Source organism: Empidonax traillii, unplaced genomic scaffold (assembly GCF_003031625.1).
Source record: "Empidonax traillii isolate 1590-97213 ecotype Southwest subspecies unplaced genomic scaffold, ASM303162v1 scaffold296:size1881848, whole genome shotgun sequence".
Lineage (NCBI taxonomy): Eukaryota > Metazoa > Chordata > Aves > Passeriformes > Tyrannidae > Empidonax > Empidonax traillii.
The window spans coordinates 1-24012 of NW_020955489.1; the positions used below are offsets into that span (position 1 = coordinate 1).

A 24012-nucleotide genomic window follows, 5' to 3' on the forward strand; every position below is an offset into this window, starting at 1 on the left:
GAACCTTCCTGAAAAAACAACCCCACCCGAGTAATAGGACACAAGGTTCAGCTCTGAAGGCTCTTAAAATTGTGCTTGTCAGGCGAGGTCCTCTAAGTCGTTGGCTGTGGTGTAACAGCAAAGCACTGTACATAAAATGTTCCTCTACTTTTGCCAGCTGCAAGGGAGTATTTAGTCAGAGCAGTGGAAAAAAACCCCAAACACCAAACCAAACCCAAGCCATCAGTTCTGTTGTACAGATTCTAGGTTTGCCATTTTCAATGCAGGAAAATTACCATCTCGTCCAGTGGAGGGAGTTCTTTTTCTTTTCGTGGATGCCTAACATCTCGGGCACTTGAAGACAGAGGTGCAGAAGGACAGCCCCTATCTACTAGCTCTGGGTTTCTTCCCTTCAAATCCTTGCTGACAGGGAAGACCTTGTGTGTCGGCCTAAGAGAAACACAGAGAGAGGGGAACACAACAACAACGAAAGCATCTTCAGTGTCTCCAAAAGTGCAGAGGGAAACGAAAATGCAGCAGCTTCACCCGGGGGGAAAGCACTGGCAGGGTGTGGGTTCCACAGCACCGTTGTAGCTGTCACCTCCTCCTCAGAAGAGATGTGTGCAAGACAAAGGGAAAAGGCTTGCTGAGGGGAAGTGAGGGTGAGACAGAAATTAATCAGCAGGAGTGTTTAACACCATTGCATCTGAATCTGAAGTTTAGGCTTCTGGCGTCTTGTGTGATGGTGTCTGCTCCTTGAGTGGATAAAAACCAACTAAGAATGCAGGGGAAAGGGAAAAAAAGAAGGTTCAGAGTGTAGCAAGCCAACGAGTTAGAGAGCCATAGCTCGGAGGTGGAGTGTGCAGTTCCACCAAGGGGAACAGCTGGAAGGAGCAGGGAGCAGCCAGCCACCCCTCAGAGGTGAAGAAAACCTTGCCAAGAGACCAAGCAGTGTTTCATTTCATCTCAAAGCCAGCCAGCCAGCCATGCCTAGCCTGGAAACAACGAGACTCTGGGGACGGAAACATTGGTTTAGAAATTCTTCTCTTCCACTTTGCCTAGCCATTTTGAGTCAATATTCAAAATGCGGTCTCACTAATGCACAGAGGGAAATTCTACTACTCTCTCCTCCTACTTGGTCTATCTGCTTAAAGGGTTAAATCTGCCCTTCCATTTATTTCTATGTCAATGTCTTCTGGGATAATTTCTCTTCCTGGGCCAGAGGACCCTCCTTTTGGCCAATATCAAACACACACTTTACTAACTGATTTGGGCCACTCGGCAACTCGTCCTCATTAATAACAAACTGGTAGATCAAAAAAATTGTATTCTCTTTCAAGTCATTTATGAAAATATTGTACACTGTTGAACAGATCTGTAGAATTAGTCCACTGCAAATGAAAAATTTCATCTCCTTAAGTAATTCAGTATAAATTGACCTTTCCATTTTTTTTCCGATTCTGAAGTGAGAATACAAAACCCTCACCTAAACTGCCAGAGAATAATCAATTCTGCCACACAATAATCAGCCACATTTGCCATCTCATTGACTTTAGTCTTGTAGTTTTGTTTAGCAAAGCCAGAGTTGCTTTTTCCCAAAGCCACGTGGAAGGGTCCTACTGAGGTTAGCTTATTATTTACTCACTGCACAGACCTAGAGTTTGATCTTATTGATCCCTGTCACAACATCCAGTTTTTTGGAACTTTCCCAATTTTCCAAGGTAAATTAAAAATCACGTCATCACCATTCAGGGAGCTCCTTACCACTTTGGTGTTCATAAATCCACTATTTGCTCTTGTCAGCCTTTAATATTTGCACAATAATGTCATTTACAACCAACTTCATGATTTATTTTTAAGCAAAAATATCAGTAGCCTTTATTCAGCCGCACCTGGTGCTACCACTAGCTCTCTGAAATTCCTGATGTACCACTTCTCCAACCTCACAGAGAAGTCTTGGGCAAACCAACTGGCTAACATGGTAGAAAACCAGACTGACATTAGAAAGGACAACCAAACCAAGAGACTTCTTCCTTATTCCACACAGAACCTAAGGACATATGGGAAGTTTTAAGTACTAAGAGATTCTAGATATATAAAGATATTAACAAGAAAGCCTTTTCTTTCCAGGAGATACCTTTTCTTTACTTCTGAGACCAAAGTAACTGCAGTACGTAACATGTCTGACCACCTCAGGTACCCGTTCTTACCCACACTTGGGACCCGAGGCACACGGTGAGCCCCACTCTTCAGTTCTGCCCCTGACTCTGCAACTTCTTTCAAAAGGAGCCTCCCCTTTACAAGCACCTAGAAAGTTACCTCTGTTTTAGAGTATATCCAAAGCTCACGGCAGCTCTCAGTGAGGAAGGGGAAAAAGGGGCAGAAACACCTGGAAATGGAACTCAACTGCAGCACTTCCCCCGTGCCCTAAGCTTACCTGTGGCAAGCAAGTCTCTTTCCCAAGGTGAATTCAGTATCGTTCACAGGATGAATGTCTTTTGTTCAACCAAGAAGAGATGGTTCTTTGTAAACCAGAGTAAGCACATGACCTTTTTTATTTGTTGTCTCAGCTGAAATTAGTTATATTTATAAACGAAGAGCATCCTTTCAGAAAAGCTGTGACAGTTACCAGAACAGTAAAAATACAATAGAGTCCTGAGAGATAAAAATTTATTTATCTGATCAGCATGTCATGATATGGTCACAACTCATACAGCTGACATTCTCATAGCCAAAAAGAGGGATGTTTTTAATTTTTAAAAATACATTTTTCTTTCCAGCAGGAAGGATTTTTTAAAACAAACATTTCATACTAGGCAGGAATTAAAAACAATGGCTTTTTCAATATGACAACACGGCTGGTAAGCACTGGATCCTCCACCAGTGTCTTAATATTCAGATTTCAAGAATATTTTCCCTCCCGCTCCCCGATTTCCCCCACCCCTCACAGAAAAACACCACACAGAAAAACAAGACAAAACCCAGAAGGGAAACAAAGAGGTAGACGTCACTACAACCATGGTGCTGTTTTGGAAATTGTGCAAGATGTCTCATGATGCTCCAAGGAGTTCCTTTTTCCTCTGTTACACGTTGCAGTATTGCACACCAGCAGTTAACACAAAAGGTGACATGGAGCTAAGAGCTATTGTTAGGGAGAGATGCCAGGGCCACAGAATGAATGGTGCTGTTCCACTTGATATTGCTTTGCCCAGCTAGAGAGTTGTTTAAAAACAGACCACTCTTTAAAAATACACTTATCTCAAAATAATTACGGACTTGCTCACACAACAAGGTTGGAGTCACATCATTTTAGAATGGTGGCATATCCAGGGTCAGCGGGGGCTCAGGTTCTGCTCTTGGCACACCCTCAACTCAGAAACCCAAGGATTCATTGCTACACAGTGACTTGCAGAGAAATTCTGCAGCCTGAGCACCGGCACAGCTTCCAGAGGGAGCTGGAGTGAGTGAGGGCTGCAGAAGCTGCTTTCCCCTCTCTTCCCTACTGCTCCACACTCCTGCCCTTACCGCTTCTGGCACAGAAACATTTGTCTCTGTGTCCTTCCTCATGAACGCTCTAATAAACAATGTTATCTATCATAAATTAACACTGCAGCTGTGTAGTGACCCAAAGTGTTCTTTTACTATTTGTTGTGTTTATGGTAAGCACAATAAAGGGTGTGTATCTATTAGCTATAAGCATAATAAATATAACCATCAAAGAAAATAATCTCATCTATTAAGGATTAGAAGCATATGAAATAATCTTGGGGAAAAAAAAAATCAACCACACACACAAAAGAGAGGGAAAAGAAATCTAATAGTCTTCACATAGAAATGCTGCTTCTGGCATCTGTCTACATTTCTGAAAGACATCTTGGCTGCTGAAAAGATCTCATTAAAAATCCAATGAAATAAATTCAGCAAAATAACTCCAAACACAACCAGCCCTCTGCAGAACCACTGACAGTCACTCCAGGCTTCCACATCCATTTTATCACATGAAACAAAACTGCAGGTAACACAGGAGGGAAGGAGAAAATTGGAGGTGAAAATAACCGGTACAAAAAAAGGCTGTTGGTCATACAATACAAACATCATGGCAGAGTTATTTTAAGGAACTAACTCGCTTTAATAGGACAGTTGTTCAGTGAATAATTACTTCATTATCCCATGATAAAATAAAAGGTCTGACTTGAAAATGCATAGAATCCTTTCAACGACTTATTTTGTATCACAGCCAGGTAGTCTATAGTTTTTACAGAAGAAGTAGAGCTGCTCAGAAGCATTCATAATGTGTGCAGACATTTTAAACCAGAGTACAGTTTCCATTTGCTGTTCCAATTGTTGTGGTTTTGGTTTTTGGTTTTTTTAAAGAAGTGTAAAAACTATCAAATATGCAATTTTGCAAAATAACCCTTTATTTCATATGGCTCCATTATTTCCAAACAATACAGAACCCCAGATGTATAATTATTTAATGTGATTGTTTCAGATCACCACAAAGTCTCCATCTGACTGTCAAGAGAACGCACCCAACCCTGGGCTCATGATTTGGAAATCCCAGTTTTAAGTACCTTTGGTCCCAAAATTGTGTCAAGGCAAAGCGGAGCAGTTGAATCCTGTCACACACAGTGGTCGGTATCTGTTATTGTCTCGTACAAACAGGTGAAAAAAGTTAACAGCACTTTATGGCAGTGTCAGACAAAAAAAAGTTACATCATTTGCAAACTAAGTGAATAATGAACAGTGCCACAGTGATGGCTGTATTTTTGTTGCAATAAGATGCATCTTATTTTTGATGCTGGGGGTAGAGGAGGGAGAGGGAAGCTTTTAATTTTCCAGTGAAGCGAGCAGAACTGAAATCTCACTTTTCAACATTTGGTGAGAGCAACTTAAAATAAAAATCCCTCCTGCAAGAGACACCATGGCTGCAAAACTAGACAGAACCACACGTGGAGTCCAAGTACGCCCACAATGAAGGCACACTCACCCCAGGGCACTGAAGAAACACTGCTCTATGTGGATGGGCAGATGCTTTGCACATAATTAGAATTCAAAGAGCAGCGAAGCTAAACCACGAGGACTTACATAATTTCAATTGTAACAACGTGTTTATGAACAATTAAATGTAGAAACGTAGAGATGTTTCGTGTGCAACCCTGGCAGAGAATCACCTTTATTTGCAATTCACTCAAATTGCTCTGTTCTCACTTCTGTAATGCAACAGCTTTCAGTTAGCATTTTTTTCCTGTGAATTTTTCATTCTTGACCATTTTATACGTTTTTCCGTTATTTTTCCCCTCAATATAAATTCAAAGTTATATTCATTTGTGATCAACTGTGTGGTTCATTAATATAATTTCCATCAAAAGCATTTTGAACTCTCCAGAGGAGGAAGCCCATGGATGGTGCAGCGAAATGCCCACTACATCCATAACACCAGCCAACTGCCAGAAGGTAGAACCGAACTGCAACCGACAGGAATTCATGTTTCACAAAGCAGCCTGCTAAGCTCCACACAGTCTGGACCAGCATGGTATTTATAGCACAGAATTTCCTAGATATTGTATCCACTTTGTGTTTTTCCCTTCACAGCAAAACTTCTATCCCATTTATTCTCTTTCATGAAGCAGCATCCAAGATCACGCTGGGAGGGTACTTTTGGAGTTGCCTAACAATGGTTTCGTTCCACTGTCATCTACAGCAACTCGGCCGTACGGAGACACAAGTCAGGCGCTCTTCACATTTTCCAGTGCAGGCAGGAAAGAAGCCTAGGACCTAATGCTATTTACTCACCCTACTGAAACAACAATCAGTGCTTGAAAACAAAGTAAGAACTGCAGAGGAACAAACTGAAAATGAACAGGACCAGATAAATCAAATGCTTATCTGAAACGTTATTGCGCACTACTAACTTCTTTAGGCAGCACGTGAACACTCGCTATTGACCGGCAACCCACTGGGAAAAAAAAAAAATACTGCTTTCGAAAAAACAAGATGCTCTTACAAGGAGTTCACAGCGTTTGTTAAGAACAATCTCCTGATGTGAGTAACTGCTGTGCAATCTGCTTATATAAACTTCCCTTTTTATATCACTCCAGCCTGTCCTAGCTCAAAATAAAACGAGCTGTACTATGGCCATCTGTGGTTCTGATCAAACTACCTGGTGGAGGACAGTAATAAGTAGCTTGCCACCTGTGTTTTGCAGTGTTAAGAGTCAGTCCCACGTGCAGCTGAAATAACCACTTACAGGGTAATGGTGCTGGGCTGCCCCAACACCCTCCTCTACAATAGCAGAGGAATGAATACATTCATTCCATCAGATGGACTTCAGCAAGAGCTAAAAACATGAAAAAAACAAATACTCCCCAGACTGCCTCCCTGTCAGGGCATACCTACCTCTTTTATATGGGTTTTACGCTACACCAGAATTCTGGTGTAAAGAGATGGTATTTAGAAACGGTATCTTGCCTAAAACAAAGATGCTGTTGGCAACCACTATCTTTCACCTCCAGGCTGCACTAGTGCAGCTACGCTGCTGCATTTGTGAGGACAGGAATGGCATATTTGACAAGGTATTTTTCCATAAAGCCAGGGAAACTGGCATTGCCTCGTGTTTTGGTATGCTCTTTGCTCCCCCACAGAAAGGGAACAGTAGCTAGGTTTTGTATTCTGCACACCACCTACTGTGATTCATGTAGCAGCAGAGGGAGTGAGAAAGGGAATCAATATTGCATGCTCAGAGCCAAAACTACTGAGGGCTTACTTTGTTCTCAACAAAATTACTCTGTAAAAGGCAGTATGCCAACATCTGAAGTTCTGGCTACCCTGCTTGTATTTAGACAGATTAGTTTTATTTTAGGAACAGTTCTCTCAAATCTCTGTATAATCACATAAACACAATGCCAAGCAGACCTGCCAGAAGCAAGGCTGTACATCACAGACATCCTTTCAAAAGTATCCTGTGCTACACATCTGAAAGTGTCTTCTGTTCCTATTTGCCCTTCAGTTCAACTCATCTTCTTTCAGTAAGATTTTAGCACAGTGGTGAGCTAATTGATACTGCCCTCCATGTAGTTATTCAGAATAATTACCACACTTTTTTTTTCAGTATTATCTTCCTATAGATTTATGATAGCAATTATACCTAATTTTTTCTTTTTAAGAAACTAGTTTTTCTTCTATTACTCCTTAGCAAAACATTAAGATGGTTGGCATTGAATTATTTAAAAACTCTCCCACAAGTATATTTAGCGCTGTTGCAACTAGCAGGGAGAAAAAGGCCTCTATAAACCACTCAAAGGTCACCTTGGTTGGACTGCAGTATACAAAATACAAAGGTGGTTAAAAATCCCCAGCAGCACCAGCAGACCTTCAGCAACAGCTAGAATTGCTCTGGCTTCCAATGTGTGACAATAAAGCTTTCTTCTATTCCCCAAGTTTAATGTCTTTCCTTCACTGTATTTTTACCTTTAAAAGTGCATTTTCAAAACTGATGGTGATCACTGAGAAGCATTCTGAACAGAGAGGGAAATTAACCAAGTGACTTTATATTTTCCAGGTTTCCTCACAGCACGAGATACTGGTAGCACACGGAACTGGTAGAGCTGATGGTAAGACCACAGCAGGGATGGGCTGATTCATCATATGCAGACAGCTTTTAATCACACTACGATGCTGCAATGCATTTCTGAGGACCAATTCCTCACAAAACAGACCTGACACTGGATCTTATTTGGGTCCTGGGTTTAGATCAATGTGTCTAGTACAACAACTGCTGACTGTGTAGCCAAAAAGATACCGCCACCAGCTCTGTCGAGTATCTTTGACTCCAGCACAATGAGCTGCAATAAAGCACAAGTTGTGCAAATGAGGAATCTCTACCACACCAATGTTGTACACACTACTGAAGAGACAAGTTGCTGAATTTTCTGAGCTCTAACTACATGCCAAGAAGTGCTTGTGGTGACAAAGCTTTCTTGTCACAGACATTCTTCTACGGTGGTTGTACGATTGCACCTTTTGTCCAAATGCTGAATTTGCTTAAGTGTGGGTGAGAGTATACATTTTTAAAAATACAGACAATTCTTAAAATAATACATCAGGTCACTATGTTACTGATCTTCACTTTTAGTGGAGTTTAAAATTCCCCCAAAGAGAGGTAAAAGTCCGTCCAGTATTTTCCTTTACTCTTGAATATTCACATTTGCACATACAACATGATACTCATTTGCAAGAGCCTGGATTCCCATTGTGTCCTCAGGTCCCATTCCACTTTTAAAATAGGCAATGATACAAATACTGAAAGATGCAGTACCACATACCGCCTGACAAAAATGCAAGTGATTGTATGCCAACTAGCCACAGGTTACTGAGGGTCATCTCCCGAGAAATAGCTTTTGTTTGACCCTTCGGTGGGGGAAAAGCTCCTACAAGAGAAAAGAAAACACATTTAATGCTTCTGTACAGGAACGACAGCCTTAGTGCACAACTCTTTACCACCACTGCTTGTCCCAGCAACAGTGCCCACAAACGATTATTTAGTTTCTAATGTGCTGTGCTGTTCAAACTTGTAAAAGATTCTCCAGTGTTACCAGTTATCTTCAAAAAATTAAAAAAAAACCAAAAAACAACAACAACAAAAAAAAAAAAAAAAACCAAAAAGAAAACCAAACCCAAACCCTTAATAAGAAAAATTTTCATTTCCCTAAAAACTTTAAGCATAAACTTCAAAGCACTCCTTAGAAGCAGCAGTCCTCATTGTACTCAACGTTTGCAGGGAGACCCGACTGTCAACTAAGTTTTCTGTGTTATTTTTGAAGTTTTATTGATATTGGTACGATCAAATTGAATGGATTCCATATTAAACTTTACAGCTGCCTGGTGATGGGTTTGTATACTGTGAAGAAGAAACACACAGACATTCTTGAGGTTCCTCTTGAAAACATAAATACACACACATACATACACTTTTTTTAACACCAGTTTCCAGGTGTTGTTTGAGCATTCACTGGCCAGTCAGTCATACAGACTAAGGAAACATTGTAATTTGCCATGGAGTTTTGCAGAAATACTTTACTGAAATGCTTGCTTAGATGGGAAAGACTGGCAAGAGATACAGCTGACAATAATAAAATTTAATTTTTCCATATTTTCGCTTCTTCTCATTTGCAACACTAAATTAAATGTGTCTGAATACATCAGAGCTTTATGATCATAAGTAAACTATTTGCATATATTTACATCAGCATATTAAATAATTTGTTTTACATTTTACTGAGATGCACAATGCCTTGATGATACAAACCACTTTTGTTGCTGTTCATCCTGAGCACTGCATATAAAAACTCTTAAATACACCAGAGAAGATGATGTATTTGCTGCAGCATTATGGAGTCTCTGCTTCTCACAGAAGAACATGAAATTAATGATTCAAAGAGTCAAGATGCAGCAGTGTCAATTTTTAATCTCAGGAACCACACAATTTGGGCAATTAGATATCATCAGCAACTTATCTCTATGCTTCACATTTGCAATCACTGGAGGAACTGCAATCAAGCATTTAAGATAAAGCTTTTCTTCCTCCACGAATGCTCTTAAATAAAAAAAATAAATAAATACACCCCCCCCCCCAAAAAAAAAAAAAAAACCACCACCAACACCTAACTAAGAAAAAGCCTAAAGAAATTCCTTTCAGTGATACATATATTCACACATGGGCAGATGTGCCACATCATTTGTTCCCACAGCAAGGTTCTGTTTGTCCACTCTATGCTGCATTTTTACTTCCATGGCCTGTTGGTTTTTCTGTACCAACAATGACTTCTGGTTCAAACAGCTTTCCTTTTTCTTTGGTACATATAGATGGCAATTTTCTCTTTCCCCTCTCCCAAGCTACCTTGTATCTTTGATCCTTCACTTTCCCAGCTGAGACAAACCAAGTACTTTCAGTCGTCCTTCACAGAAATGACAACTCCTTCCCCTTAATCATCTTTGCTTTTATTATCTGTCACTCTTCCCAGTTCAACTCATATTTTTCCAACAGGGATGATGGACCTATATGCACAATGTTTCAGATTTGGTACAATGAGGAGTGTTTCCCGCTGCCCTGTAGGATGTTGCTGCTTACTTTTTCAGTTATCTCACACCAGTTGGCTTATGAGCACTTAGAGGAAAGACAGGGCAAGAGTATTTACAAGAGCATCCAGTGACAGAACAAGGGGGGACGGGTTCAAATTGAAAGAGAGCATGTTTAGATTAGGTGTTAGGAAGGACTGTGAGGGTGGTGAGGCACTGGAACAAAATGCCCAGAAAAGCTGTGGATGCCCCATCCCTGGAAGTGTTCAAGGCCAGGTTGGATGGAGCTCTGAATAACCTGGTCTAGCGGAAGGTGTCCCTGCCCATGGCAGGGGGATTGGAAGTAGATGATCCTTATGGTCCCCTACCAAGCCAAACCATTCTATGATTCACAGTGAATGAGAAGCACAATGACTTCAGCATACAATTACTCCTAGTTTATGGCTGCTTTTTTTTAATTAGTCCCTAAGTGTTTTTGTTCTGATAAATGTAATCTCACTTGTGTTACTGTGATGTTCAAGGTTATCCTGCTGAAAGCTTCAAAGAAATCAAGAACTTGCCAATACAAATTTTCTACCAGCTGCTAAAATATGAGTCCTTCTGTTACTTACACCTAAAGCTATTAGCCCTAAATGGTTTTAATTTTATAAATGAAATGTGTGAAATGTACCTGTAAGAAATTATGAGACTGTTTCATTTCAAATTTTAGGCATATACTTTTTTTTTTTGGTTTAATATCAAGAGGTCTAACATTACAGGTTTTCCCCAAACAATTAAAGTTCTTAACACTTAAGTATATAGCAAAAAGGAAAAAGGTGCTTTAGGCTTTGTTTCTTTCTCTTCCCAAATAAAAATATGCCATATTTTTTCCAAAAACTGTAACAGCACTTTTCCAGTAGGCCAACAAAATCAATGCAAGGAAGTTCTCAACTGGCATAAATGGCAGTAACTTTAAATTATGCTAATTTATGCATAATAAGGTCCTATGTAATAGAATTTACATTTAAAACATGTCTTGTTAATTCATACTGATTACACTGGCAAATTATAAGCAATTATCCCATTTTGGAAGTATATTTCCATGAATAAATCTGATTATATTCATTATACTCTCTGAAACTCTGGACTAGTTGGATTTTCTGGATATGACTTATTTCAGTGGTATTTATAAAATAATGTCTTAATAACAATAATTCTTTACAATCTATTGACTAGACTTGTATTTTTAAAGACACTCACAAAGTTATTTGTCTAATAAAGTCCGATATATACATCTGGATGCGATTTATACAGCAGGGTCTGACTTTTGTCATCAATGATGGCTGAGTGACAGCAGAATTTCATAAAACGAAATAAAACTCTGGGTTGTTGAATAATTCTGTTCATCTTTTTAAGCACTTTGATTGACAAATTAAGCACTCAAAACTGAATTAAAGCAGCCTTGGCAATAAATCATCTGATAGAAGCAGCATCTTTGTATAACACAGTCACCCTGGAATACTAAACTCAGCTGATTTCAGAGACTGAACACTTTCCTCCATCAGCAACTGTGATTTGCTAATGAAGAGAATATTTCCCCTTAGAGACAGTCTACATTTTATAAACTTCCTTGCCTGTATATCGAAAACAAAACAATTTTTTCCTCTCTGTACTTCGTTTTTCTTTTTTAACGTGATGAATTCCTTTGTTTTTTAGCCTGACCACATCCTCTCAAATCCTCCCCACTGCAGGGCAGATGACATACTTCAGTATCAACTGGATGGAAAAAAAAGAGCCTTGAGGAAACTTCTCCAGCTACAGTTTCGAAATATTTACCTGATATTTTAAACCAGTATCCCTTCAGTAATGTTATCAATCCCCCAAGTTTATTCAAATTCCTCTGATCCATTAACATTGAAAGTTCATGATGACAGAAGTGATCCTCACACAAGGAAGCCAGTACCGACAGCACAGGGTTGCAGAGAAAGGCTCCAGACTCTCTGTGATGTCATTTTCACAGACCCTTCCAATTAGAGCATTTTTTGGTTGACTTTAACATGAAACAGAAGAGGACTATGGGTTTGGAATAGATCTGCAGACAACTTTGATCAGTTTTCTCTAACAGCACAAGTGTCAGAGGAACACAATAAATAGCCACACTAAGCAGATGAAATAACCTGCCTCACACAAGGGTCTTATTTAATCCTTCTTAGTCAAAAACTTGCTCATTTTGAATCCTGAAGGTTTTATATCTCCTCCAAACTTAACATAAGCTCTGAATACTTTTACTATACATTTAAATGCTCACAAGCTCTTTGTTAAATTATTCCACTCCATGAAATCTCATGGCAGCAAGGTTCACATTGAGCTGTATGTTATTGCAGAAAAAAAGTATTTCCTTAGATCTGCTTTGATTGTGACAGTTTCAAAACACTACCCTAATTCTAATGTTACTCAGGTAATTCACCTTCCCTAGATAATTTTTTAAACATACTTCTTTGCCACATAAAAAGTAGTAAAAATTAAATCTCCTATATTCATGTGAAGAATGCTTACACATTCTTACACCATTTTGAGATCCTTGTAACGAAAGTCATTAGCAAAGCACGATTCTGTTTGCCAGATATCATCCTACCTGTTTCATAGAAATGTGTCAAGAGGTCCTCCTTTTCAATGAATCGTTGATACAACCAGTCTGTGAGAGCTTCAGGCTCTGCAGGTACATCTTTAACTGGAAAAATCCTACCAAAGAAACAAATGTAAATTAAAGTTGGAAAATGTATTCTGTGTGTGAAGAATAAAACTTTTTGTTCTCCTTTTGCTCCAGTCCCCCACAAAACACAGAGAACAAGACTTTTTTAAAAATCTAACTGCACGGTTCATGCTTTCTCCAATTCACAGATCACATAGGTATTAAGGATATAAAAATGGAATACTCCAGGTTACCATCCAAAAGCACATAGAAGACAAAGGCATTAGTCTCTATCAAATAATGTACTACAGCATTTGATAAAAGCTAGTAAGCTGCTGGGGTTTTTTAACAGAATACCACTCCATACTATATATATTACTATCCATAAAAAAAAAATTACAGACCAAGGAGCGATGAAGTTCATACACTGAATGAAATAAAAGACTGAGAAAATTCATCTGCAGTTTTGAAGAAACATTTCAACAGGCAAAAGCCACATAATGACATCACTAAGTACCAATAGCTCTTCCATATAACCCCAGATAACATGTCTTCTGTGCTTTTCAAAGGATGCCAGTAGCTCTGTTTGTAATTTTTAAGGCAGGTTTTCCACTGAAAATTGACCACATGAGTAAGTGTACTCAAATATCGCTGCTCTACTTTGAAAACACCAATGGAAGAATTACCGATGTTTTTGTACTTCTACGCAGAATACTTTATCTGCTTAGAAAAACACATCTCCAGGGTAGAATCCACTGAGGTACATACATACTGAAACCCCCAAATAACCCATCATACCTCACTGGATTTTTTTTCAAGTCTTACAGTAACTGGGAAATCCCCTCAGCAGACCCCAAGTGCCTTTTGACATATACAAGAACTTATCTATCCACTGTGCTTCAATGGGAGGCCATTGCAGAAGAGATCTGTTTATCAGGCTGGCCTGAAAAGTTCATACTTCGAAATGCAAGGCCTTTACTGTAGGTTTCTCTTCCCAGGTGAGCTCCCACTTAGCCTGTCATCTACACCATGCTTCTATTTTCCTTAGTGGATTTTCATTTCACGTTCAACACAGTCTTAAGTGACTATCCTGCAAAGAATTTGAAGTAACACCACAATCATGTAGGCAGTCTCTGAACAGATATGGGCACGTTATACTACCAAAATAAGATGCTTCTGAAGAATGCTTTTGCTCCTGTTACAGTTTTCAACATCTTTGCTTGCCCTTTTGCCAAGTCATTTGTCCCTCCTGCCTTCTGCATGATGCATGGAAAAATAGGCTGTAAGTGGGGGAGATTGGCAGCAAAGTATTGCTCTAATGAGGGAATTAAAAATAATGGTGCTTCGGTACACAGAGGTAGCTCCAACATAAGGAGATGAACAACTTTATTTATCACCTATGGTATCTGCATGAACTCAGCAATTCCTGTAGCCTTTGTAGCAATCATACCTACATCTTCCTCACACCGTAGACTTCTCTGTGCTCCAGTAAAGCCAGTCTCAGAAAACAGAAATTAGCAACTGCTATCTCAGATAAAACAGAATTTGAAGAAAAGTCTTTGGCGAAAGTCAAATGTTATGAAATGCCAGTTCAGTAAACGGAGTGTGCGTACTAAGAACAAAGACAGGCAAGAGAGAACCATTTTATCTTGAAGCCCAGATGTTCTACAGCAGGTTAAAATTAAACCATGTAGAGGCAAGTCAAAAACACCAATAGAGAAAGGACCATTTCTGTTGAGGGTATAATACCCTGAAAGACTTATTCTGTGTCCCCAAACACAACCGAGCTGCCAAGCACTATTTTTACTCTCTTCTGCCTATCTGCTGTGAAGAGATAAAAAGGCTCAGCAACTGAATATTGTGTTTCACAGTATATTTTTGAAGGACAGATGCTTGCTTACGCAAGTTTTAAGATGGTTCAGGACTAACAGAATGCGTGTGTGGGCTCAGGACAAAAGTCTAGGGTTACCTGGCTTCATATGCAGTCTCCATGGTAAACTTCAGATACTCTTCACCTCTGCTTTCACTTCTCCCTTACCTAACGGGTAACAACTTCACAGCTCAATCACCTAGTTAAGCCTGATATTTTGCCAAGAATGTACCTTCTAGTCTGAAAACATTATCATATGACCTTGCAAGATGCCCACTAGAAACAATTTTTGAGCTGCCACTTCAATGGGGTGGCAAAGTAGCACAGGTGACACTAGTACTGTGAGAGATTAATGGAACACAGCACACCACCTTCCTGCTTGAATCCATCCAGGTTCTTGTGGGAATCAATAACAGTGCCATAATACTTGAATTTCTGGATATAAACTCTGCTGCTAAAAAGTTTAAGAAGCAATCACTGTTACACCCAGTTTGAATGCATATTAATAGAGTGGAAAACAAACGGTTTTCTAATAAAGCTAAACTGGCTGCCACAAGTTAGCAACGGTAAGTGCTAGTGTATTTAAAAGCATTTTCAAATGTATTTTTAGATTATCCAGAGTTATTTTTACCGGCAGAACACTCTAACTAATGACTGAGCTAAATTAGAGATTAAATATTAAAAAAAAAAAATCCTCAAACTCTGGAAACAAGCCCTTTCTGTGCTAGATAAGGCAAAGCTAACCCCCCTCCCCCCCCTGTATTTATACTAGATATACTGCTGATTTCATCATTCTCTGCCCATCAGATGGCTCAGCTGGCATCTGTGCTTTAAAGGAACACTCTCTTTAAGGAGACTGGGTTCAGGAAAGGTAACTGAGCAAGTCTTTTGTTACAAAACTCTAGACAGATGATCCAAAACAATGGTAGAGAGCCATTGCTCTGACTGGAGCAGAGTCATCCCTGGCCATTGGATGTGACATCTGCCAGGTCTAGTGTTAAAAGATGCAGGAAACAGTTTCCTCTTTTCAATGAGATGTGTAAACAGGTGTCAACGTGGTCAGTGCACGAGCACCACCTTGGCTCTATCCAACTTCTGAATATGCAGCATCAGGAATGTCATTAAAAGCAAACAGATTGCTGATCTCCTCAGGAAAATAAAATGTCATCATCACATAGAACTGCCCAGGCAAGAAACAAGGTCAACGTGTAGTGTCTGAAGCTCCTAGAGAGAGTCTCTTGGGCTCTTGAATATTTCTAGCTTTTGGACCAAACTAACCTCACATGGCATGAAAATAAGAGCATCTTGGCTCTCGGTGTGGCAAACAAGGAATTTAATAGCACTGGATAAGATAAATTGATGAGAAAATTCAAGTGGAATGGAAATACCTTCTTCTGTTTCTCATCACAGGAACAGCTGCTTTGCTATCATTGGGGGGAGTGGGGAAGAGGTTAAAAGCAGTGATACCACAGGCTGCACCCTGAGAAGTTAAAAGTGGTGTCAGAAGTAAAGAGGTACTCTGATGAGAATCTGCAAAGCTGTTTCAGTAATGAAGCTCCATCTTCTAGCTGGACGTTCCCTACGAGCAGCTGGGAGGTGACAACAACTGCAGGACACTCCGGGTAGGTGACTGAGGGAGGGTGACTTCCTTAAATCACCACACAAATTGTATCTATGTCCCAAACCAGAGCATGTGAGAACTAATGACAGTCTAGGAAAGAAGAAAGGATTTTAAAAACTAGGAGATGTAACTGCCGAAAATGTGTTGGCATACATATGAAATTGTGGAGAATTAGCTACTGATAAGCCATTTCTCAGAAGATACCAAATAATTTTCAGAAATACAGCATTTTCAGGAACATTTAATCTCTTTTAAGTGGACCTTATTGGAGAAACAACCTCTGATTCTGTATTTAAATTCTGAAGTTCATAGATACCACCAAGTACTACTACGTGCCTTTTATAATCTGCCCTACCCTGAATTCAGGTTCTGTATTACCTGCTACTCTTTATAAATCATATTATTACTTGCTGTTTCAATGACTCCAAATAAATTTAGGACAGTGAAGGTTGTCAGTAGACCTCAGGCATGACCAAAAATAAGTTACTTGCGTAAAAAAGTGTATTAAAATATACTGCCAAACGGGACGCCCTTCACAGACACTTCTGCGAAACTCATTCAACAACCACGACGTATTTCATCTTATTTATAGCTCGGAGCCTCGTTTATTTCAATAAATCTGTATCAGCGTGGACACAAAAAAAGAACCTCCTCAGTAGTTGAAAGTTGTATAAATTCAAGAGCGGTACAGTACAAAAAGCGGTACGAGGAACAAAGGTGACAGAGCACTCATCCACGTCACGGCACAAAGACGGCCGAGTTAGCTCGGGAATAGCGAGGCACCTCCACACGGCACAGACACAGCACCCTCTGCGTCAGAGGCGACTTGGGCTGGCTCTGACGTGGGGGCTGCCACACCACAATCCCCGTCACACAGTGCCGAAGTGGGATGTGGTCATCCAAGGGCATCACTCAGCAGGAAGATAATGCAAAAAAACCCCAACCTCACTCCACTCCTGAAGGGACTCTTTGTGCCAAATAAGCTTTATACACAGTTTTTTTCCAATTTTTAACTCTCGGGTTTTGGCAACAGAACTGCGGCACGTGGGAAATCTTACTATTGGAGAAACTTGGAGACCAGCTGAGAAACACCGAGTCAATTAGACTAAAGGAGTGCTTGGTATAAGAAGAAAAGAAATAATCCCCAAATTCAAGTCACGGTGGGGAAATGGTGGAGCTGAGAATAGTAGCCAGTGCAAGGTCTTGCTACATGGACACCAAATCACTCAGCTTATTTCTGCTGAGTGGAAGCACAGGGAGTCTGAATGTAGGGTCAAACACATCACAAAATGACCCAAGCATAAAACTAAACCATCTGAGAAGAGGAAACAAACCTTTCCAACAGACTCATTGCAAGGCAGGTCTCATAGTAATGCCTCTAGTTAAGAGATGCTTTGCACATTCCAGCCCTTTTTTTTGGGTGCTTGCTGCTTTAACAGATGGATTGAAATCTCCCACAAAAATCCCAGTAACATCTGACCTGGAAGAAGTTCCATCAGGTATTTTCCTTGAGTTGTTTCAGAGAGCAAACCCAGTTTTGCAGCACTTTCCAATAAGTTTTTAGACAAGTCAGTCAGGGCCAAAAAGTCATTCAATAGTTAGATGCGTAAAGTTCTTACACCTTTGTGTTTTGAAGATTCAAACTTGGCAAATGTTCTTTTTTCTAGGGAAGTTTCTGACATCTTGAGGAAAATCAGGCCACAGCTTAGCCTAATTATGAACTTCTGAAAAACACGTGTCATTTGTACTGAAAATTGAAGTTTAAAAACCAAGGTTCAACTCATTATCAAAACTGAGCCTTTCAAAAAAAATATTACTGGATTAAACTGATCCTTCTCTGCCATTTTCATCAGTTAGAAAACCATCCAGAAATGATAACATAAAACTCCTTGATGTGTTCTCTACACTCCTCTATTGCTCCCTAGTAGGATGAAAAAGAAATAATCCTGCAGCAAAGGCACAGGCTGTGAGAAAAGGAAATCATTAGATTTGAAAGTCTTTAAAGCAGAAAAAGACAGGTTGTGATCAAGGGGCACAGCAGAAGGGACTGACTGAGACACCAGAACAAAAGCAGCTCCACAGTCTCCTCTGCTCCAGTTTGAGTGGCAAGAAAATGTTCCTTTTTTCCCCACTGCTGTCATACATCAATACCTCGCTCTGGACTACTCTGAAAGGGAATAAGCATGTTTAAATCCCAAGTAGAGATGGCATCTGGACAAAACTGTTCTTTACTTTTTCCAAAGGGGTGCACTTTTTTTTCCTACAACTTAGTTAAAAGAAAGGACAGATGAGAAACCAGTGTGCTCTCTTCCCAGTTATTTAAAAATTACCCTTAAAATTATTTTAAAATGTAATTCCCCAAGACATTATGAATTTTAAATTATGAGCAAATTTTTATTGCACTAAATTCAGGAAAAGGGGAGAATAACAACAATCCAGACATACCCGAGACACATTTCTTGAAAATTTCAGGGGACATCCATGTCAAATGCAACAGAAAAACAGAAACACACCTCTGACACTTTCCATCTTTCTAAAGATGAAGTCCACTTTACTTCAGGTTTTCCTTCGCTAACGGAGTTTGTTTCAAAGAGTTAAAGAAACTCTTTAACATCAACTTTAGCACCAACTTTACCAGGGACATCTCAGGGCTCAGCACAGCACAGGCTTTTTCAGATCTCAGTCAGTGATTTAATCCTTGCCTACACTGTTAAAGGCAAAGATTAGTTAATACCCAATTGTAACCAAAATTAAAAACTACTGAGGAACCACCTTGAAATAGCAACCTCCAGAACAAGAGCTGGCATTCCCAGTTGACAATCCCAGATACTCTCTAATGGCTCTGTTACACCAATGTTTTGGTCTCCACAGGGAAGATGACCTTAAAGAAGTAGTTTAGGTTTCTTGGTCAAGCTGTACAGCTATGCAGATGAGGTGCATCATCTTCCACTCTTGGCTTGACCAGTTCTCAGGGAGCAACACGGTACAGAAACTTCCCAGGACCCTTTCCAGCACATTAAAAGGTAGTTCTGTGTTTCCAAACAAAAGTGGCAGGGACGAGAGGAAGGAGGCTGACATGGCAAGGATCAGCTAGCTGGTCACCAAGTACAGCTGTTGGTAGCATGCACTGCTTAACTAGCACAAAGTGGTTTGGTGTTTTTCCAGAACTGCTCCTGACTGAGATGTGACACAGACACAGGCTCAAGACATCACGGTATTTCTGGCCAAGTGAGGACACTACGTGAGCACACGTGCAAAACTCCTGAGAGATAGTTTTCCACTGTTTTCAAAACCAAGCTCTAAGGAATTGATGTCAGCCCACTAAACTTCAATTAACCGTCTTTCCAGTCTTGGAGAAGGTTCAATAAAGTGATAGCAGAGCTGTAAGGTTCTCTTTAACACCAGAAACCCTCCATGAGGGAACGCTTGCTCCCTACTCTTCCCTATCCACCACTCCCAGTTTCCCAGGCACATACTGTGTCTTCACAGGTTGACAGTGGTACCAACAACTCTGTTCAAGTCATCAATACATGATTTGAAGTTGTCAAAATTTGAAGGTGCCCAACAGACTGCAGTACTCTACTAAAAAATAACCCTTAACGAGTAAGGTCATCTGGGGAAACAAAAGAAAAAATCAGTTGTTGTAATGTCCTGGAGGGAATCCAACAGGAAAATTTCCATATAAGCAAAAGAAGAAGATGATGCAACATTAGCAAATTCATGTACACATGCTGTTCAGTCGCTATCTGTTAATCTTGCCATGGACAAATATAACCTTTACGTAAAACTGAAAAATATTTTTAAAGCCACACAAAAATATCTAAAAATAAATGTTATTGTCAAAAACACTGAAGGTGAAAATTCACTATATTATTTTCAAACTACATCTCTAATTTCAGATACATTGATAGGTCTTTAGCATATCTAGAGGCTACACTAAATCTGGAAGAAAGGATACAGGAGTGGTATGACTTTTCTGGTATAGAATTATTCTGAGTAGTCAAAGAGAAAGGTACATGACCATCGTTGCAGATGAAATTAAATACCAATAAATGCAAGGCAATGAACACTGAGGAAGGAAAAGGCACCAGCAGTTACACATGCATTAGCTATTATTACTCTGGTAAGTGATCCTGAAATCAGTGTGGGGAACTCAGGATGTCAGTGAACTTACAAACTAGTCACAGCAGAACCAGAAAAGGCACAGACAAAAGTAACACCACAATGAGGGAGAGGCTTTTGTGTAAGAAGACATCAAACAGATGAAGATTCATTGGGTTGGGAGGAGGGATGGGGACAGCTAAGGCGGAATATGAGCAAGCTCTGTAAAATTGCAGAGGGCATAACTGAGGAACAGCTCATCCACTACTGGCAGGATGTGGGAAACAGGATGCTCCTACTGAAGGCATCGGGAGGAGAACTTCACACGATCAAAAAGGAGATGGTCCTGGTTGCCACCCTCACAGTCAGTTACAGGTTGTGTCGTGGGACACTGTACACGTGTAAGGAGGTTAAAAGGAGTACTGGAGGCCAGGTCCATCAGCACCTACCAAAGGGTGCTCCAGGTGCAAGGCCTGTTTAGAACAGGTTACAGCCCCCACATGTCCACGTGCAGAAGGACAGGGTATGGCACATGGGCAGCCTTCCCACACCCGTGCTGCTACTGCCCCACTGTCACAGCCAAGGCACTGTGTTAAATGCATCTTTACCAATTCCTACCCTGCATCCAACTAAAGCCCTTGCAGTTGAGAGGGTATCTGCCTCAAGAATTACCAGGACTGGAAAGTTAACCAAAGCTCCAGTTAAAACCAAAACACCCTATTCTCATTTCGGAGGTATCACACCCCACACTTGGCCTTCAGAGGATGCTACTGCATTAGTTTCCATTTAGGGCATGCTTCAAATGTTTTTACAAGGTCAGCTGAAACAACTAGAGGTTATTTAAAAAAAAAAAAAAAATCAAATAGAGAGGCTTGCTCCATCCAAACCTGGAAGAAAACAACAAACCTACATGCACCAAAAAATTTCTGATATCTTACATAGAATTTCAGTACTACAAGAACTTTAACATTCAAATTCAATCTAAGGAAGGTTGCATCATATTTATGCTTGTGCTCAGAAATAGGTTTGAATATATATTTAGAAGCAGGAAGTTAATTCAACTTAAGATAACTTTCTCTTGTTTTTAAAGCAAGTATTTTTGGAAATACTCTTTAGTAGAATTCTAAATACATCTAACTTGCAATTATCCTAGAGATCTCAGAGAGAGTACTAAGGTGACCTGAATAAAACATAATGGATAAAATGATATCTTATATAAATTAGGGTGTAAGTATGTTCACCTTCAGAAAAACTTGGAAGGCAGCTTTCTATAATAAGTAAGGACAGATTTAAACACGGCCATGGAAAGGAGCTCCAGTGAGCAGCCTGCACTTTGCATCACACAACACTGACACAACAGCGATGCTGCACAAGGTCATTCCCACTTAAAACTGCCACCCAGGGGATTCACACTAGGAAATCTGAAAGCTTACTGTAAGTCTAAAAGCTCTCCAAATCATCAAAACAGAATAAGACAAAAATTTATAATTTTGGGATAAAATGCAACAACTCATTTGTTATGGTTAAAGTGTTAAAATACTTCTGCACATTTCAGAGTTGCAATTAACTGCAAACCAAAAGCAAAATGCAGCTTTTCTCTCCATCAGTTTAGGTCTTGAGACAAAGAACTACTGATGAGAGAAGTTTTAATAATCTTCCATTCTAGGTGTCAATGAGAGTTGTTACTTTTTCCAGAGTGTTGCTCTGCTCAGGAGTGCAGTTTGAGTGAAAAAAATGATATTTCTTTGTCAGAAAGTTAAACATAATTATCTCTTAGGAAACTTTTTATTCAACAACAGTGATTTGTAATTTCTTGTTTAATTTCTTGTCTTTATTAAAAAAATAAAATAAAGTAAAAAAATCAAGTTGAGTTTATCAGCACCTTAACATTACAATGGAAAAAATGACCTAGCCTTCAAATATATTCCCCATGACTGTGTTTAGATAACATGAGTCACCCAACTGTGTGAGACACATTAAAAAGAACTCTCATTGCTATTGATTTCCCATCCCTGAAACATGATGTTACCAATTTGTGAATACTTGTTTTTTAATATTTGAGTTCAGTGTAAGAGCAGAAGGTTTATTTCCTACCTGTAATGTACATGTGTGACTGTTGGTTGTCGATAGCCAAGAATCCAAGTTTGGATGTCTATAGGTTCACCTTTGGGATACGCAATAGTTGTATCTATCACCCACTGGAGGCCTTTTGCTTTGCTCTCTAGGAACAAAAAGAAATGGGGTATTAAAGGTAATCAGCAAGTGCATGTCACTTATTTGAGTGTTATTCAATTTTTACATTACTTTATGAGGTACGAGGCACAAATAAAATAAGACCTTCAAAAATCAAATTCAGATTTCATTACAGAGCACAGAAATACTCTTAGAAACTTCAGTCAGACCTAGATTTTACTGTCATGGTTATTTCACTTGTTCCTACACACTGCAGTACACAAAACAGAACAAGTACTATACTGGATACGAGTACAGTCATGTGATATACTGACCCCAAAGTTAGGTGCTTCCCACCCCTCAACAAAAGAGAAAATTCCAAAATAAACCTCTTGGTCTGCACTTCAAGCACACTTACACCTGTGCCTTTGTGAAAACTTGCATTTGCAGCTCCCTGATGCAGCAGCAGTCAGGCACATCCCTCAAAGGTTCTTAAAAATCTGAGTTATGTCACAAAGAGGAAAGACACCACTTTGTGTATTCAGGATAAGACAGCAAGGAACAGAAGATGGTCAGTTTTCAAAATGGAGAGGATACTGTACCCACAAGGTCTCAGGAAAGGCTGATACCAGTACACACTCATATGCTGCTCAGCATATTTAGAAACTGAAAAAAGGATCAAAGGAGGTGAAAATACTTGTTATGAAGATTATTCAGGAGAGTCAAATTTAAATCTGAATATAGGTTACTACCAGCAATAGTTCAGGTCATGTATCAACCTAGCCACGACACCTCTCGGGCATGTCTTCAATTCACATGTTTGCAGTGAGGGAGAGCAGCAGATCTGTAAAGCAAACCAGGAAAGAGGGGCAACATTGCCAAGGTGACGCTTTGAGTTAAGCCTGTCAATTTTTATATCTGTTCTGGAGCTGTCTTGTATTTGAGGTCATGGTATGTTCGGACCAGTACAGTTATGCTCACTTAATCACACTTGATACACTAGCATAGCAATATGCTAACATCACACCCAGCAGTATCTCTAAGTATTCAAAAAGCTGACTATCAAAACCAGACTCCCATTGGCAAAAGCATGTAAGAAGTGTTAGCTTTTAGTACAAAGTACAATACTCTCCAAGCCTGCAGCTGAGATCGCTACAAAACAAGTATAACAGAGGCTGACAAGAACACTGTCAGCATGAAGAACATGCACAGGGATTGACTGTTCACTGTCTTTCTCAATACAAAAACAGAGGCATTCAAAGTTAAGCCAAAAGGAAAAGTTTTCAAAGGAAACCGAGAAACTATTTTTTCAGAGGAGAATAAAACTGTGGGGAATCCCTTGTTAAAGGATGTCAAGAGTTGGGTTCAAGAGGGAATTGAGCAAGTACATGGAAGAAATCCACTGGAGGATTAACTAAGCAGAAACTCCCATCTGGCTTGGGAAACCCATCACCCAGGAAACAGTCAGAAGCCAGGAGAATATGTGGGAGAAGTATGATGCATGTTTGCTGTGTTCACACT

At 39.8% G+C, this 24012-nt stretch overlaps 1 protein-coding gene across 2 annotated transcripts in view; it reads right to left on the minus strand.

Moving 5' to 3' along the window:
- Positions 1 to 2632: 2632 nt before the first annotated feature.
- Positions 2633 to 24012, minus strand: part of LPGAT1 (lysophosphatidylglycerol acyltransferase 1) — a 67743-nt gene continuing 46363 nt past the window's right edge. For both annotated transcript variants that reach the window (XM_027890726.1, XM_027890725.1), the window contains exons 6-8: positions 22414 to 22540; positions 12671 to 12777; positions 2633 to 8408 (exon numbers count right to left, since the gene is read on the minus strand). In XM_027890726.1, coding sequence (XP_027746527.1) covers positions 8257 to 8408; positions 12671 to 12777; positions 22414 to 22540 — 386 coding nt within the window. In that variant the 3' untranslated portion in view covers positions 2633 to 8256. The remainder of the gene's footprint in view (positions 8409 to 12670; positions 12778 to 22413; positions 22541 to 24012) is intronic.